At 34.8% G+C, this 18,301-nt stretch overlaps 3 protein-coding genes across 6 annotated transcripts in view; 2 read left to right on the top strand and 1 right to left on the bottom strand.

Moving 5' to 3' along the window:
* Positions 1-18,301, top strand: part of LOC142348751 (target of EGR1 protein 1-like) — a 588,447-nt gene that overhangs the window by 265,667 nt on the left and 304,479 nt on the right. The gene's annotated exons all lie outside the window — the stretch shown is intronic.
* LOC142348750 (UDP-glucose 6-dehydrogenase-like) overlaps positions 1-18,301 on the top strand; it is a 338,711-nt gene that overhangs the window by 265,662 nt on the left and 54,748 nt on the right. The window lies entirely within an intron of this gene.
* Positions 1-18,301, bottom strand: part of LOC142348737 (uncharacterized) — a 46,391-nt gene that overhangs the window by 23,847 nt on the left and 4,243 nt on the right. The window contains exons 1-6 of one of the 2 annotated variants that reach the window (XM_075400210.1): positions 8,748-9,005; positions 5,853-5,949; positions 4,408-4,564; positions 3,961-4,135; positions 3,475-3,584; positions 249-368 (exon numbers count right to left, since the gene is read on the bottom strand). In XM_075400210.1, coding sequence (XP_075256325.1) covers positions 249-368; positions 3,475-3,584; positions 3,961-4,135; positions 4,408-4,564; positions 5,853-5,949; positions 8,748-8,753 — 665 coding nt within the window. In that variant the 5' untranslated portion in view covers positions 8,754-9,005. Of the gene's footprint in view, positions 1-248; positions 369-3,474; positions 3,585-3,960; positions 4,136-4,407; positions 4,565-5,852; positions 5,950-8,747; positions 9,006-16,621; positions 16,769-18,301 lie in introns of those variants that run through there. The other variant, XM_075400209.1, reaches the window with a different exon arrangement.

Raw genomic sequence — 18,301 nt, 5'->3', positions numbered from 1 at the left:
TTTAACAATTATTTGGTCCTGATACTCGATTGACATTGAACTTAAATTTTAGCAAGTTATCATATTTTGGACTTGGTATTTTCCAAAATGAAATTCACAGAGTTGCCAGCTAAATGTTGCAAATACAAAAAAAAATAGAACCGAGCTCAATCTAGCCCCAATCCGCGCTCTACTGTCCAAAACTTATTATACTCAAGTTTGTAAAAACTTACAATTAAGAAATCATATTTGAAAATGACAGTGCTAACCTGAACATTGAATTGACTTGTTGGTTTGCGACATTCATCTCGTGTTTCTCATGCAGAATAGTGGCCACTAGTCCGTTTCCACTCCCCGCTGGAATTAACCCAAGGGGGGTCTCAATTGCTCTAGAACAACACTGCTTTTGTTTACTTTTAAAATGTGCTAATGCTTCTTAGATTTGAAGCAAGGAGGTTTTTGAATTGAAACGAGTATTCAGGTCAATCTTCTCAATGCAAGTCAAAAGAAGAAAGAAAAAGAGTGGTTTTTCGTTTATATATATAATTAATAGCCGCCCGCGTCCAGGGCGAATGGGTTTGAAGATTGTTTTTTTTTTTCAATTGGAAACAGGTATGCCCAAATTTTCGGTTTCTGAAAGATATTTTCGTGTGACATTTTCATTTCTGTTTTGAGTGTTTTTTCATGTGCGATTAATATGATCTATGTGCTCTAATTGCGCCTTTTGTACTTGCTTGAATTCATCAAGGGCTATTTTTATAACATTAGTGGCTATTTTTATAATATTAGTGAAAATATTGGTGACTATTTGATTTTTGCCCCTTTTTTATTATTTCTTTTGTATCACTTAGTATATTTATTGACAGGTCTCATTGGTTGCTAAAGAGACATCGATGAACAAAATTAGTGGTTCGAGTTCATGGCCAGTTCTAATAATTTCTGTGACTTTCTCACTATTTGTTCTCAAAAATTTTTAGCGAGTTTTTTATGAAAGTTGGTTGTTTTTTTGTTGTCTTATCGTTTAGTTTCAGTAACAACAAGTTTCATCAGTTGATAATAAAGAATAAGTCATTCTAATTAGTCCCTTGCGTTCATAGCAGTTGTTTTAATGTTTTTTACACTTTCTTTTTAGAACAAAAATCGAATTTAGTCTACTTGTGTTTGCTTTTTTGTCTTATCGCTTAGTCTCCAAAATAATTTTTTTGGCCTCCACAGTTCCGTCCAATCTATTGGATTCATTTATAAGCTGCTTTTGAATGATTTTGACGTGTACGAAGATGTTATGAGGTTCATTTAGTCTTACGGCACTGACTTTCAAAGATATTATAAATTTTTGCCAAATTTAGTTTTTAATAGCCGCACAGCGATAGCTGGGGCTATTATTGGCCTTCTCTTGGTTTTTTACAATTCAAAGAATTTGAATTGTATTCGGGCGCTGTCTTTTTTTTTAAAGATCTGTTCACACATTTTCACGATTTTTGAAGTCAAATTGGAGTTGTGATTTTGGTCACGCCGAAACAGGAAATGGAGCGAAAAAGCGAGTGGTTTTGCGGCGTGAATTTTCCTCGCTCTAATTTTAAAGTTGATTGAGAAAACTGTGTTTGAACAAAAATTCGGTTTCTCGGTAGCGGTTTTTTGTTCACATGCGGCAATTTCACTCTGATTTTTACTGTTTTTTCAATTTTTTCGATCGCATTTTCTTCTAAATGATTTTAGCAATCCATTCACAGCTCATTCTAGGCCTAGTTTTTTGTTTGAATTGAATTTTCATTTCTAGCTAGTAGTTTTTTTTTTGTTCACATGCGGCATTTTGACATTGATTTTCTGTTTTTTTTTCTTATTTTTTAATCAGATTTTTTAAAAAATGGTTTTCTGATTTCACTCGTAGTCCATTCTAGCTCTATTTTTTCTGTTTAGTCAATGAAAATTCTTTGAATTGTACGTCAGGACTTGTCCTGCTATGTTTTTTATTTCGTGGTCGCGATTTTTGTTACGACCATATGACGTCACAAACACTTCAAATCTGCTTTTTGTTCATTCGTTCATGCAATTTCAACTGAAGTGCATGTGTGACGTCATTTTCGCTCTTAGTGGAGCGAGTATTTTTGTTCATTCGCGTGAATAAATTTTTGGTCACACTTGACTTACCTCACTCTCAAAAATGACTTCCTCACTTTGAAATTGACTTTCATTCACTTTAATTCAAAGAGATAAGGTCAAACGGGTGTGTGTCACTCCAAATGAAGGTTATTTGAGAGCAGCTAATGGAGGCAGCAAAAACTTATACATGTTTTTAATCAAAATATAACATATCAGCCTTCAATGAAAGGACAAATTTTTTTGGTCTGTCTTTTTTGCTGTTTTTTAGACTGCAGATACCCGAAGCTATTGCGGCTATTTTCTGGCAATCTGCAAGCTACTTTTGAATGATTTTGACGTGTACGACGATGTTACGAGGTTCACTTAGTCTTACGGCACTGACTTTCAAAGATATGTTTGCCAAATTTAGTTTTTGTCTTCTTGCTTTTTCTATTTTTGATTCCCACACGGTTGTTGTATCTTAAACTCATTCTAAGGATGCGAAGTGTTGATGTTTTGTAAAGTGTTGGTTTCATAGTGATTCTTAAACGACTAGTCTTCAGTAAAAGAAAATTTCCTTTATTTAGATTTTTTCTTTTTGCATATAGGGGTGGTCATTGGCGTTATTGGGGTGTTATTGGGGTGTTAACTTTCTGAGTTTGCTGTAAAAATGATAACTCTCAGGTCATTAGCTTAACCATTTTTTTTGGATTATAATCCAGGACTTAACAAGCTATGTTTTTTGTGAGATGTTTTCACACATTTATTAATGACTCCGATCTTTCAAAACGGGATGAGCAGGTAACGACCATAGGGCACTGTTTCATTAGAGGGCTTAGCAGGGTTCTGTGGAATAAATATAATTTTAATTCACTTGACCTTGGTTCACATCTTTTAAACAACAGTTGCTCAGCAGTTTGAATTTTGTAGTGAAATCGAGTTTATTTCAATATAATAGATGGCTTCTGCTCAGTTCAAGTTTGCTTCGAGTATCAAAATTTATTTAGTGTTTTAATGCGGTAAGAGATAGGTATTTATTTGGAGTGTTTAGTAGTTAAAACAATGATTTAGTTAATACGCGTTTAAAAAAATAACTTTGCAGCTCGCTAACATCTCGATCTGCTACGTAGTTCTCGATTAATGGCACAGGTTCCAAATTACTGTATAAGAGTCACGTAAACCACAAAAACTCAATAGCTTAAACAAGTTGTCTCCAACTGGACTCATTGACCACGGCATCGGTTACTACTTCTTTCGGTAGCCTGAAAAAATCCGAGGTAGCCGGATACCATTTTTTAATATCCGAGGTCGGTTTCTACTTTTTAAAAAATCCTAGTTAGCTATTCGAAAGCTTTTGAGGTAATAGCTAAAGAGTGCGTTTTGCATAGTAAGTCTTACACAATAAGTCTTTCTAACCGTTTCCAGTCGGGTCTTTTCATGAGTGCGTTCACAACTTCAAATAAGATTCCGTCTCCTCCGATCAACAGGATTGATGTCCATTTAGACAAGTTCTCTGACATGATCACCTGCGAACAATCAGTTCCGTAAATTTACCGCTATCAGCCCAATTATAAATTTGGCAGTCTTCGACACACGATTAGCATGATATAGGCTAAATTGCAATTATGTTGAACGTTGACTTATCTCGGAATCAACATAAAGCGCATATCAAATGTATGCTGAACTGATGATAAAAAACGGAAGGCTATTTTTTTTGCAAGTGCTGAGAAAGAATCATTTTAATGGTCGTTAATTTAATATGGAATATGTAAGATGTGTTTCAATTTAATTGATCTGAAAACTCAAATGATTGACGCATAGTTTTTTTTTCTTTAACTATTATCAAGAAAGATTGGAACTGATTGTTCTTTAGAGTAAATTTTGTTAATATTGCTTTTGTACCTGTGATGCATGACCAGGGCCTGTTGTAACAATTGACCTGAATTTGTAACTGGCCTCTACCAGCATAGGAGCAACTATGTTCCAGTATGTCTGCATTCCCTTCTTCCTACCACTCGCTGGATTAATGATGACCAACACTTTCTTCTCTGGCCACTGTTTCCCGATTATCCGGTCCCTAAAAGTGCACAGTTTGGTTTCGAACCATGGCTAATTTTAATCTAGATCTCGTCGTTTGATAGTTTTTAAAAGGAGCGCGTTTGAGATTCTTAAAAAGATTCCATTTTATATATAGTTTAAAATATTCCATTTTTATATAGTTTAATAGTTCGATCGGTGAAAGATAACATTAACATTAACTTGACATGCTTAAATTATTGCCGTGAGTACTGTGAAGTACCTACTATGAAAGTACCTAAATTACCTGGAAGGAATAAGTCTTAGTTGTACCTTGTGATGTCTGTGACTCCTCTGAGGAGAAGATTGACAGCCTTGTGCCATAGAGTACATGTCTTCCAATTCTCCTCAGAATCACCCTTGTCAAACACGAATGTGATCGACTCCCGCTCCCTCCGCCCACTCTTTTTGGACAGCCGGTAGCAGTAGACTGAAAACGAAGAATCAATGTTATTTAAGCTACTCTTATTTGCTCTTATTAAGCTGGTGTATCATAGAAACTGTACCCTAACCCGGGGTGGAAGGACTATATTTAATTAATTGCTCTCACACGAAGTTTGCAGCAGTTATTGTAGTACCGACCAAATTTATGGTGCGAAGAGTATTTCTTATTCTTGGCAGTTTTTGTACCCATACCATCGCTCGAATTTACGTGTTAGTTTTAGGGGTAATAATATTTAAAGGGTAATTTAATGAATTTTGGACCCCCGATATGTTGGCGTAAAGACGACATGATGCGCAATTATATGTGATTTGGATGCCCCCTCCACACTGACCCGCGCCCTGCCTTCGTTTTTGCCCTACTAGAGCCTTTGGGACGCCTTTGACCTAGAGCCTAGGTACGCGATTTACCGATAGAAGACAAATTCATATTGTGAAGGGCATTTCTTATCTGTCCACTTCAATTTAGATTTAAGCTGTTATGCCCCCCCCCCCCCCAGTTAAAATAGGCTTCTTAAGTGTAAGCTGATGACCGAGATGAAACCCCTCGTTTGGGAGCAATTGGTCCGACGCTAGTCTGTTATGTTTAACATTTATTTTTCACACTCTTACGATTGTGTGAAGAAAAATCACAGCAGTGATGAAACAGTTTCTGCTACTGCCTGATAATAGGCAAATTCTTTGATGAACGATTAATTAATTAAATGAGTAAGTAGCTGAGACCTAAACCAAAATTTAGGTCGAGTCGTTTCAGGGAGCCTTCCGACCATAATTTCGTCGTCTGCATTGATTTTTCTCGCGAGCATTTTATCGCACCTCAAAAGCCCAAAATAGCCATTCTTATACTACTTTTCATTAATCTTGTTTTCGTGACGTCTTTTTAGAAAAGTCTGGTAGTAATTTTTTAGTTTGTTCGATAAAAATTTTTCATTTTTTTCTTCTTGCCAGTGTCATTTCCTACGAATAGCAAGGTGGTCAATCTCGAAAATTTTCCCGTTAACCTGCGTGTTCTGCTTAAGCCTTTTTTCGGTCCAGTGCAACCAACCTACAGTAGACATCGAGTAATGAATTTGTAGTTTTTACTCAAAGTCGTTGAAAATTTGTTGAATATAGGAAAGGCGAACTTTAAAATTCCGAAATTCCCGTTTCAATTTTAAGTAATTCGTAATAATGATTTATGATAGCGTATAATGTGCACGTGGGGACCAAACGTGCTGGAGGCTATTACAGAAAAGGATCTTGAGACGAATTGTTTGATTTTTGTGTTGTCCACCTACTTCTGAAATATCCCTTGAGATCCAGTTTCTCGTTTCCTCTCATGTGGTGACATCCTGTGATGTCTTTTAGAGACACTTCTGTGACTCCCCTATTGCCCTGTATAGACAGAATAACTCAGTTAATAACGGGCCGACCAGCCACTTCTCACATCGATATCTTATCTGTTATTGGCTGCGTCAGGCCACACGCACACAGTTTTTAAATAATTTCTATTCTGATTTTCAGACAAATTGACGCATATTTACTTGTCGTACTTATTGAATTTTAATGTTTGATGCATATCATAAGCTGCATTAGTTTTATTTGCTCGTACGATGGAGCACGATTAGAGGAATGTTTTATGTTATATTCAGTTAGAATTTCCTAAAGTGTAATAGATTTCTACGAAGACTCAACGGAGTGCTGTATTTGGAATATTCGATGTTTTCCTGCATCAATCAAAGATCTGAATCATATTATGCATACACTTTTTGCAGTTTTTTAAGTTCAGTAATTTTTGACAGATCGATATAGGGCAAGAGTTTGGTTTTTAGAGCAGAAAGTTTGGTTTTTCGGTTTAGAAAAAAAACGACGGAAAATTCCCCACTTAATTTTTGATGGGAAATAAACACCCACGGAAGTAAACCCTCACGGAAATAAACCGGCACTTGACTTTATCAAGCTGCGTATTTAGCGCGTTTGGGCATGGCCATGCCTTAACGACCCTTGGGACTTGATTTGAAACTATTACCACCGTACAAATTATCACGAAAAAAAAAGAGACGGGGTGTTTATTTCCGCGGGGGTTAATTTCCTATCTTAAATTAAGTGGGTTTTGTTTCCGTGGGGCTTATTTCTTAGACCCATTTAAATTATACTGCCTTTATTGATTACTTAATTATGTTCTTTCAAAATGCTCGCTAATTGGTTTGATCATCGTGTGCCTTTGCGTAGTTTTCTAACCTTTGTGAAGCACTTGGTTCCGGTCGATCAGCTCTAATATCTCTTTCTCGAATTTTTCTTCTGGAAAATTGGTATCATATATCGATTTTTATCTTGACGTCTACCTCTAGTTTGTGAAACTTCTGGCAACAATGAAAAGCTAATCTTATTATAGCGTGGTTGCTGGTGCATTAAATTAGTTTCTCAAGGTGGTTAGTTAATAATGGTTTTTTCATTCAATTCAACTTTGAGAAAAATTATCTTTAAATTTTCACTATTTTTACGCTTTCTGATTGATGCAAAGTGACTCTTATTTATTTTTTTCAGGAATTCTACTCCAGCTAAATTCAAGTTTAGTTTCAAGTTTTTGTTAGTTGTGCTTTTATAAATTTTTTTAAGTTTTTGTGAAGATCAGTTGAATTGCTTTTCAGATTGTTCTGTATATGAAACAATTTTGTTTCTTAACTTCTAGAAAATCTTGGCTGAGTGCTCACTGTGGTAAGGTTTCGAATTCTCGATAACTTCTATAATGAATGCGATTAGGTACAGCATTCATTTTCAATTTCATTTTGAAATGAGAAATACCTTCGAAAACATTTCAATTTGTGGGATGTGTTTCTTTCTCGGTGTTTTGGAGCAGTTAATAAACGATTCAACTGCTCTGTGTGAGCTTAATTTATCTTACTTTTAAAACAGAATTTTCAATTATATTTGTTTTAATTCCTTTTTTTTTCATTGTTTTGTTTTGAACTTGTCACAATTCTCCAATTTGTTTGTCAAAGGGCTGGTATTTTATTAACTACACTAATGTTTTAGCTTTTTGGATTGTTTTATTTTGTGGGATTTCTTTGACAAAATAATAAATATTTTTTGTTCTCATATGCTAGCATTTATTGTATTCCATCCGCTCTGAAAAACCGAAACTGAATTCTAATGTAATCTTCATGCAAAAACGCTATGAATCGATTGAGCAGCAAAGTTACATTTACTTCACAAACATCACCCATTACGTCAGAAAGGGTTTGAGAAAATTCAGGTTCATTTTTATGTAGTTGGCTTTTGTCGTTGTAAATAGGCGTAACAAGGTTGAGAAATCCATGGCAAAAATTTTTAATTAGCTTTCCCATATTTTGCTATTTTTTGTGTAAGAAATTAATGACGGTGTTAAGTTCTTGCAACCGTGGATTTCAGTTCCTTATCATCCTTCGGAACATTCAGTTTCGCGAAAATAAAATCATCTTGAGTATTTACGAACCAATATTAAAACAGGAAAAAGTTTTTTGCTCGCCAAATCAAGAAAATTTGCTCAACGCAATCTATTAGTTCGGTACATATACTAACTAGTAATGAAAATTTACAGATATTAACTTACAACTGAATCAGGTTTTTGTCAATGGAAGTTTTTTTTTCACGGTTCTATTGCTTTTGTTCTATCGCTGTTGTACGGTTCTATTGATTCATGTGTGAGTGTGACGAATTGTTTAACTAAGTGCTTACTTCTGAGAATTATTTTTGACTGAAGTGTTTTTGATAATGGTTTCGAATAATTCTCAAGTTGTAGAGAACCGATGACGATTATGATAGTAGGTAAATACTGTTTATAATTTTCCGGAAACAATCACCAACTCAATTTTGATAACTTTAATAGTTTTGCTTGTATTTTTGTTTTTGTGTGTGTGTGTGTTTTGATTTCTAATGAGAGAGAATTAAGAATTTCTGTTCATTCAGAACCTCAAGGTACAGAAAAATGTCAGAATAATTTGGTTCTGGAAACTTTTTATTTTGCGAGATGTCAGGTGCTCTGTTCTTTTACGGTCTATTATTTACGGTAAAACCTAAAAATGTTTTGATTAATAATTATTATTATTCCTGTTTCAAAATAACCATTCCAGGACAATCCAAACTACGAACGGGTTACATTTTATTGATTTATTAATGATCTGATTTTTGTTTTGATGTGAAAAGTGGCGTGCCTGCATAGACCCGCTAATGGGACCACCACCGCCTCCCCCTCGAGAACCCCCTCCATTGAACCTAATAGCCTGTTGAGTTAAGCAGACGAATGTGTTCTTGTTGCTTCTGTTGATAACTGTGTCTGGAAGTATTGCGATTGAGTTGATGCGCAAGATTTCCTGTTTCGCAAATTCAGAGGCTGTTTTCCTTGTAATTCTTTTGTTGAAACGAGTCGTTCGGAAATGCTTTCCAATTTAGCCTTAATTTTTGCATTGAATTTTATGACTTCCGCCCGCAAGTAAACAGGTTTTCTAGCGTAAACTAAACTTAAGAACCACTAGGAAAAGTATTTGTATCTATAACTCAACATTAAGTGATATAATTGTTACTGATACAATCATTGCATATATGTGCTTTGTATATTTGCGAAAAAAAATCAGCCCCCCCCCCCCCCCAACCATCCACCCCCACCCATTTTGTTATATTATGCACCCCCTTCCCTTCAGTTTAAATAAAAATTGCCTCGCTTGCATATCATGTGATACTTTTTACGTTAAAAATGACGAAAATGACTCGCGACGAAATTACGTGTTCTGGTTACAGAAGAATTCCGAAAATTCACATGGCGACCGATGGCTTTTTTATTAAGCGTTAATTATAAATGTTCTTCGAAATTATTTTGTCTTAAATAAACTTGTCGAAATCCAATTTTCTTTTAATTTAATGGAAAAGAGCCTCCATTCCTGTGTTCGCATAACAACATTAAGAGGTCGAGGAAAAATTGGTGACTTTTGCATTGTGCTTTAATTCAGTTTATCTGTTGATTAACTTCACTAGAAAAGTCAAAAATGAGTTATGGTTTACAATTCAAAATTCTTTTAACGAGGGCATTCTGATAAGTTTCCAGTTTAATATGAATATAATTATCTACGAAACAAAACTTGTATGTTAATGGAAGGTAGTTTAATATGAATATAATTATCTACGAAACGAAACTTGTATGTTAATGGAAGGTAAAGTAGGGTAATAAAGTTGGTAAGTTTTTGATTTCTATTTTTAATAAATTTGGACGATAACTTTTAGGGTTTTTGTGCTAATTGTCATAACGAAACTGGACGTGTAGTTTAATTGATACAAGTTTACGGTTATTTCTGTTTAGTGCCAAGCAAACCATGTAATGTAGTAAGAAATGGCGGCGTTATAAATGAACCGATTTAAACCGTTTGGGCAACTTTCACTAAAGTCAGGGTTGCGTTGACATTAAAAAGTTTCAACTACTGGTTAACTCTAATTCAATTGCAATTACAAGTTTTGAGTTAATACCGAACTGGTATGTTTGAATACATGAAACGGATGATTGTTTATTACACAAATAAAGTGTGTTGATTTGATTTATTGTGAGTATATTATGGCAGAAAGTCAGTCCAACTACTTGATCATCTTGTTTTAACTTATATTCAAGCTTGCAGTTGGTTTAGTTGCTCTATTTGCCTTTTTATTGATAGCTTAACCTCGACATTTCTGAAGAAACAGAAATCTACGCGTCCTTGTGTTTAATTGGCGTGTTTGTTGCAAACCGAAAGCGGATTTGAGACATAAAGGCCAATTTTTGGACCCAAAAATGATACCCAAGTTCAAAAACTCTGTCTTTAAAGTCTGAGCCGTGAACTAATTTTTGGAGGGCGTAAACTATTTTTTTGTTTGGAATCCGTGGTGTTGATTCAAAACAAAAGCTATTCACTTATTGTTTAGTTTGGGGTCAAAAGTTGTTGGTTCATGAATTGTTGCAAAATTGTGCTCAAGTTGCAAACACTTGAAATATTTGCATGCGAAAGCGTACTAGATCAAAATTCGCGTAAAGCACGACGTTGTTAATTTTACGCAAAGTGTGTGCCAGTAATTTTGGCTCTGTTGATCTTTTTCAGTTTGTGGTCTGACGAATTTGACTTTTTCTTATGCATGTATGGCTTGAAATACAGAAACCTCAGGAACTAGACTGCACCGGGGTCAAGTCTTTTTTTAATCAAATTGAATTGAATTGGAATGTTGCTTTTGTATGACTCGGCGAAGAGATTGCTAGAGAGTCTCAATTCTAACCCCAACCAACCTTTTTGTTGGAGTATTTTTAAACATAGGAGTTGACACACGTGGAAAATCTCACACAGGTAAATCTGCTTAACTATAATAAAGAGCAGAGGGGATGGGATTTTAGGCGAAAACTCGATTAGGCGAACACATTTTTTGTGGCGACTAGGCAAAAGTTTTGAACTAAAGTTTTGTGGACAGTAGGCGAATAGCAATTAAAACACTTAAGGATGGTATTTCAAAATCCAGTCGAGGCTATAAAGAACTCAAGTGTTCCTAACAGATATCCTCACATGAAAATGAGTAAACAAAGCACATTTAAACTGTATCGTTTTCGCAAATTATTTTTGCCCCTAGTGTAATGTTCCGGCAAAAGTATTTGGCAAAAAGATAAAGGCGGAAAAGTCCAAAACATGATAAAAAATATTCATTTCTGTATTCTAATTGGCTTACAGTTATGGGAAGTTCAAATAGAAAAAATGATGCCATAAATGCTGGACGGACATAAAAAGAACTTCTACAAATTTTCAATAACAAACGAAAATTGTGACTGTTTTTGTAATCAGTTTTCACGTAGAGACATTTAATGGGGACACTTTGAGTACTCTAAAGCGTCCAGTGGATTTTGAAATACTGCTTTAAGTGTTTTAATTGGTGTTCGCTTAGTGTCCACAAAACTTTAGACCAAAATTTTTGTTTAATGGCTACAAAAAATGTGTTCGCCTAATCGAGTTTTCGCCTAATTTCCGAAGTCCCGAGCACTATTTGCATAGTGAGTGGCTATTTGCATCACATCACCTCTTTCTGAGAGGAAGGGTTAACAGTAGGTGTGAAACAATTCGGTAAGTGACTGTATAATTTTCAATCTCACTCAGCATTCTGGTTTAAGTTGATTCCTTTTGTCAGTATGACTCCAGAACTTGAATTATCGGATTTTTTTTCTTTTGCTCCTCTTTTTGGCATTTAGTTTGCTTTTCCAACTCTAATTGTGAATGTTCTTGCTTCAATTGTTTTTCAATTATTAATGAAAATTTATTTCAATGGCCTGTGTTGGTAGTAGATATTAGAGAATTGAGATTTAAGTTTTTTTGCTTTGTGGTTTAATTTTTAATCTTTTTTGTGTCAGCGTCATCTTATACACAGCTGTAGACGATTTTTTGATTAGAATTTTGTGTCTGATTCTTGTGGCATTTCCTTAAATAGAAAAAAAAATTACTGGGTTTTGCTTTAGGGTGAGGTTTTGCTTCCTTTCTTTGGAGCTTTTTAATGCCGTATGATTTGAAAAATATAATTCTCAAGTCTGTGTAGGTGAGTATTTAGTGGCATCCCATTGTGTCAGAATTTAATTACAGAATTTGTTCATTGTTTCGTTGATTTTAATTTTTCTCGAAAAATTTGTAGCAATTGTTTAGTCCTGGTCATGTTCGGCATTTTTCCTTACGACTGTACCGACTTTTTATCTGACCCGCGTTTTTTTCTTGATAAACTCAAGAGAAGCAGTGTAAACTAGCAGATCCCTAGCTACTGTGCTATACACTTAAAGCCTCCTTAGGCTCTATAGATAAATTTCAGGTCAATTAATGGGGATGCATAGCTTCATTGTGTGGAGGACAGTTATTAAAATGATAAATTCCTCACTTAAGCTAGCTACCAGTAGAACCTGCCCCTCGTCACTTTGCTGAGAGCACTTTATCCCACGTTAATCTGTTATAATCTTCTATGGTGTCTTAAAAAATCACCAAACGTTTTTTTGCAGTCTTCAGGATTCAAAAATTCCTCCTTGCTATTCGACCTGCATCCAATTTATGTCAAGGTTGCATATACGAGCTACCAACAGCCTTTTGTATTTGAAAGTTATTGTTGTTTTTCAGTTTCCCATTTTGAATCAATCACGCAAATTCTCCTGGCTCTGATTTGTGAGATTCCAGTATTCTTTGTTTTTCTGCTGTGATGCCAGAGGCAATTAAGTCACTGGACAGTTTTTGAAGATCAATTAGCAGATAAGATGTCCTGCGGGTCGACATGGGTGGCAGAACGTTTTTCTAAAGGTAACGAGAGCCGCTTTTGAAGTTTGATAAGTTTATTCAAATTCTGATGCAGGTTAATTTGTCTTTGAGCGCAAATTTTTAAAATTGTAGTTTGTTGGTTTCAAATTTGCAATTATTTTTATTTTAAGCTTTTGTCATTTTAGTTGTTAAGAACACATGTCTTTGCTATCTCTTTTGTTTGTAAGCTTGCAGTTTTATTAAATGTTAAGGTTTTTGACTGCATCAACGCTCAGTATTCAGCAAATTTTGTTTTTTGTTACATTTTTTAATTTTTGTTGCATAGTTTGTGCTTTTAACTTTCAGTTATCAAGTCTTTTTAAAAATTTAAGTTCTTAAATGATCTCAAACAATGTTTATAGCAATTAAATTTCTCCTGCACTTATCGATGCAATTTTTGGTTAGATTGTTTTGTAAAATGTTTAGGATAATGTTTACATGGCATTTTGTAAAATGTATACATGGCAAATTTTCAACATTGCGTTATTTTGTAGCTGAGTTTTTAAGGAATTATCTTCAAATTTTTATTGACGATTAAGCAGTCGAATTCTTTATTATAAATCATGTTCATTTATAAATCATGTTCATTTATAAATCATGTTCATTTAATTACAGCGTTTTAATTTCTAGATTTAAGTATTAAATGCTATCAAATGAAATTCCAAATTTGTTGGATGTGTTTTGTTGTTTTCAAGCATTTATTGAACGATTCAACTGGTCTTTGGATTGCGTAGTTCACCGTGTTCTACACGTTTTATAAGTTTTGATCGTATATTTAGTTGGTTTCTATCATTTCCATAGGTTTGTTGGTCATTTTGTGTCAGTTTTTCCCCCAATTTTCTCGTCAGAGTTGCCTTAATAGTTTGGTGTTGTAGTTTGGAGTTTTTTGTTGCCTTAATAACTAGTGGTGTTAATAAATGGTTGTTTTATATTCGTTTCGTTTTGTAGATTTTAGGTATCAAAATAATAATATCTTTGCCTTTAGAGTCGAGAATTTTGGTTGTGATTTAGTTTCACCAGCTCACAAAAGCAAAAGCATTTTTAGCCGAATTCTCTCCTAAGACCTGCTAGAAAAATCTGGGCAACTTTTCAACTGTAAATTGTTGCAGCAAAGTTATACTAGTTTTGCAAATGTTCCTTTACGTCAAAAATGGTTGAAAGTACCCAGGGCCCTGCTTTTTGAGTAGCTTCATCTTCTTGTTTCAGGCTGAATAAGGAAAACAGAAACTGACAACTGGTTTAAATTTTTTTGCAACACTGGAATTCGTTTACTTCTCTTTTCTTCAAAAACTTTAGTTTTGTGAAAGTAAGAAAAATCTACAAGAGTAAACTTTGAGCAAACTTTGCTCAAAACAATGTCTCAATTTGGTACCAATAACTGTAAACTAGATTTTGATAGTCAAATGATTTTTCAGATTTTAATCAGATTTTGAATACCCTATCTTTAAAAAAATACAGATTAAAATTCTAGTTAACTTTAAGTATTTTTGAACTATCATTGAAAATGACCAAATGGAATAGTGCTGTATGCATTCTGATTTTCTTAAGCGTTTTTAGTGTTCGTGTAACGTTAATCATTTAGTTACCTAAACAAAAGTATGGTAAGTAGCACAATTTATGTTTGAATTAGCGAATCTCTGATTTATATTTGGCCCATTGGTTTTTCGGGATACCAAAGTTTTTGGGTCTACATTTCTTTCCATTTTGTTTTGTTGCCTTTTAATGCCAAACAAAAGAGATTTCCGAGTCTTGAACAAATTTTGTTGAGTTGTCTGAGATATTTTTTATTATTATGTGCCTTAGAGGGCGGCTGGCAAAAGTTTTCAATAGTAATCCTGTCTGTTTTGTTGTTAGTGATGTCTCGTCTGTTTAAATAAATGGACTTTTTATAGCTGTAAGCTGAGCGACGCTATATTACGATGATGTTGGTTTTTCGTTTTGTTTTTGTCGTTTGGCGCTTTTTTGTTTCACATTTTGTCACTCCGTAGAGCTCAAAAATCGGCTTTGATCACTTTTCATGCCGCTTTTCAGCTGCTATAATGAAGGCTATTAGTGACAAGGCAATGCGAACGAAATAAAGTTGAGTTACATTTAATTTCTTATCTGTTTCTATCTATACTTTACGTCGAGCAAGTCTAGTGTACAGCTATATTCGGCAGTCTTTAGGCAATGTTTTGTGTCAGTCTCTATTACCCTGTTTTTGGATGTCTGAATTTTTTTCTTTCAAAGATGGGTAGTATTTTCTTTGGACTGGTTGTCAGTTAAAAGCCTAAGACAATGAAGTGGCCATTTAGATAAACATCTATATTTTTAGCCATTTGTTAACAGCGATTCTCGATTGCTATTGGTGTAGTTGTTCAGTATTTTCTCAAGAGATTTGGAAAGGGTTATGTGCTGTTTAATGATGAACAATGGTAATCGGCTGATAGTTTCATCAGATTTCGATTGGTTTTGATGCTATGTTTACTTTAAATACTGATCAATAGCACAGCTGATGATTGATCTAGAGAGGATTCAATTGTTGCTTTAACTCGTATTTTTGATATGCAACATTGAATTAATGAAGTGCGCAAATCTTTTTTTTTTCGTTTTGGAATCTTTATGCTTCTAGAAACTGCTAGGTGACACACGTTGGCAACGTGAATATTGTTCATGAAAAGGTGAAAATTGATTCAGAAAACGCGTTTTTTTTAAATAATATGCATGACACTTTCTGAACAAAATGAAAATTAACTTGACCCTGCTCTGGAAAACCTTTTCCTATTTCATGAAAAAGTCAACATCTTCGAAAAGTTTGGCTGCAGTTGCTGGTCGAGTTTTGAATAAAACCCCAGATAATTTACAGCGGACAAACACGTTATCTATTTATTTACTGGGTATTTATCAGTTGTTTCCTCTCATTGTTATAGTCGAGGCAAGCTTGAACATTGATAGAACTGCCTTTTTTTACAGGAACACTTCTGATTTCCTCAGTTGTCGACGAAAGCATATTAACTTCTGATTTGCCGTATTTCTTAACCATCGGTATTCTAGGGTTGCGATGACATCCGAAACATCGAGAGTGATCCTCAACTATGGAAATAAAATAAAATAAATTGTTCCTGCGTAATCGCAGCGGAACATCATTAGGCCACAGCGACCTGTTCTCAGCTGCCCTTTTTCTTTTTATTCCCCATATTTCAGACTGTTCTTTTTTATGAGCATCATTGCTCTTTTTTTGGCGACGATGGCCCCTTTTTTGCGTCTGAAACTTTCACGTGGTGCCAACATTGGTCAGGCTATGGACAACCTGAAGCTATGGTTAAGTAACAGCTCATCTTTACACAGACAGCTTCACGGAGGCAGGGGATTGAAGTCTCAATCATTGGCGTGTGAATCACACACCTTACCTCTCAGCTATCACGCCCAAGTTTTTACTGATGGGTCAGGCCAGCCTTCCTTGTTCTGTTAATTGCACCCCGAGTTTCGACATTGTATTTTTTTTATCTCTTTAGGTCTCTTGCATGATATATGTACCCGCATTTTATGCTTTTTAGTATACATCAGATAAAGCCAATTCTGTCACCAAAGCCAACTGAAATTTCTGATAGGAAGAAACGTTAAATCCGACATGGTGACAAAATTATACTTAACTGGTGTACAATAAAGAACCCAAGAGAAAGCAGGAGGTCATGAATCGTATGAAAGGCCTGAATATAGAAAATGTATTTGGATATGACAAGAATTGAAGGTGTAGAGCATAATTATGAGGAACATTAACTGACCTCTGAAGTATCCGCGAGAGTCCTCGGTGTCGTTGCCTCTCAAGTGGTGGCATCCGAGGATATCAGCCAAGGGAATCCTGCGTCTCCACTCCCCTGGGTTATAATGCAGTGCCTCATGAGTCAGATACACATACGTCTGTCTATTACCTGAACAAAAATATCATCAACGTATGACGTTTGTTCTTTTGCCTTAAAAAACCCACATATTGGTAATTAATATTAGTGAGGAGTGCAGAGGTAACAACGTACTACATTCTTCGTTTTTCTGTGAACTAGAGAGTGTTAGTATGTCACCCGAGCTTGATGTATTTCTGAGAATCAGTGGCAACATTTTTTTTGACGTTAAAACGTTCTTCGTAGAAGGACAAATGATTCGCAGTTTCCTGAAAATGAATCTATACAATGATGTTAAAAATATGAGGCTCTTTTTTGAGCTTCTAAGGAATACTAAGCAAACAGACAGCTGCTTTTTATATGTGTCTATTTTTGTTCCAGTTGACCAAGAACATGTCGGAACTTCATGCCAACTCGACGGTTTTTAATTTTAATGTGTTACGTGGTCATACAAGACTGCTATCACTGAATAATGATCTTAAAGCATTGAATCAATTTTTGAAGAGACATTTTCAGTTTTTGTATTCTCGTAAAAAATGAGGTTGAGTTTTTTCTTTCCCTTTTCGCGTTTCAAATACGCGGAAGTTACATAGCATGGTTAGTTGCAAAATCTTTAAATGGTAAATTATTTTATATGTAATTGTTCGACTAGCTTGAAATATCAGTAAATGTCAGATGTCATGTAACACAATTGGGCAGAAATATTCCAAAAGTTTTATTGTGTTGTCACAAAAACTATTTTTTTCGCAATTAGTTTACATTCAAAGGAAGGCGCATATGGTGTTTAACAACTTTTATGTTTGTTATTTTAAGACTGTTGAACTTAATTACAGCTGCATTTTCATAGGTATTTATATTTCCATTGTTTATTTTTACGGGAAAAAATACAAAAATAAATTGCTGCTCCACGGCAACTTTTTGAGTAACATTTACAACCTCAATTAATAAAACATTATTTTGAGTTAATTTCCTTTGATGCAACGTTGAGAATTAGAGGCCAAGGTGGTTTTTTTTATTATTGAGCTTAATTACAGCTGTATTTTCATTTTTATTATAAATTCAATTTTTCAAGGAAATTGTTACTGTTCCACGTAAGCTTTCTGAGAAACTTTATCCTCCTTTAATGAAAACGTTCTAATTGATTGGGTTCTGAGGCCACTAGTTGAGAATCATTTTTAACCTCCCTTGATTAAAAATTAATTTAAGTTAATTGGTTTTGATGTGGCTGAGGTTAAGGGGCTGAGGTGTTGTAAAAATTTTGTTGGTAAAATTGCTGTACAACTTCTATCTTTGTTTTCTGTGGATGGCAGTAAGGTGTTGTTCCGTGTTCTCAGGTCTCATAGGACTAATTTTCACCATTGCGCGTTTTTTAGAAGACAAGTCAATATAGAAGGACAAATCAATGTAGTTCTTTGATATCGTAAAATCCGAATCAAAAATGAATTTTGCATACCGTTGCAATAATTCACGGTGAGGCAAGAGGTGCAACAAACAGGCTTAAAATTAGCCAACAAACACCGACTAATGTCGGGCAAATTGCTCTTAATTGACCGGTGGGTTGTTGGC

Source organism: Convolutriloba macropyga, chromosome 10 (assembly GCF_964194025.1).
Source record: "Convolutriloba macropyga chromosome 10, txConMacr16.3, whole genome shotgun sequence".
Lineage (NCBI taxonomy): Eukaryota > Metazoa > Xenacoelomorpha > Acoela > Convolutidae > Convolutriloba > Convolutriloba macropyga.
The sequence above is the reverse complement of the archived record's forward strand: the minus strand, read 5'-3'. Positions and strand labels throughout refer to the sequence as shown.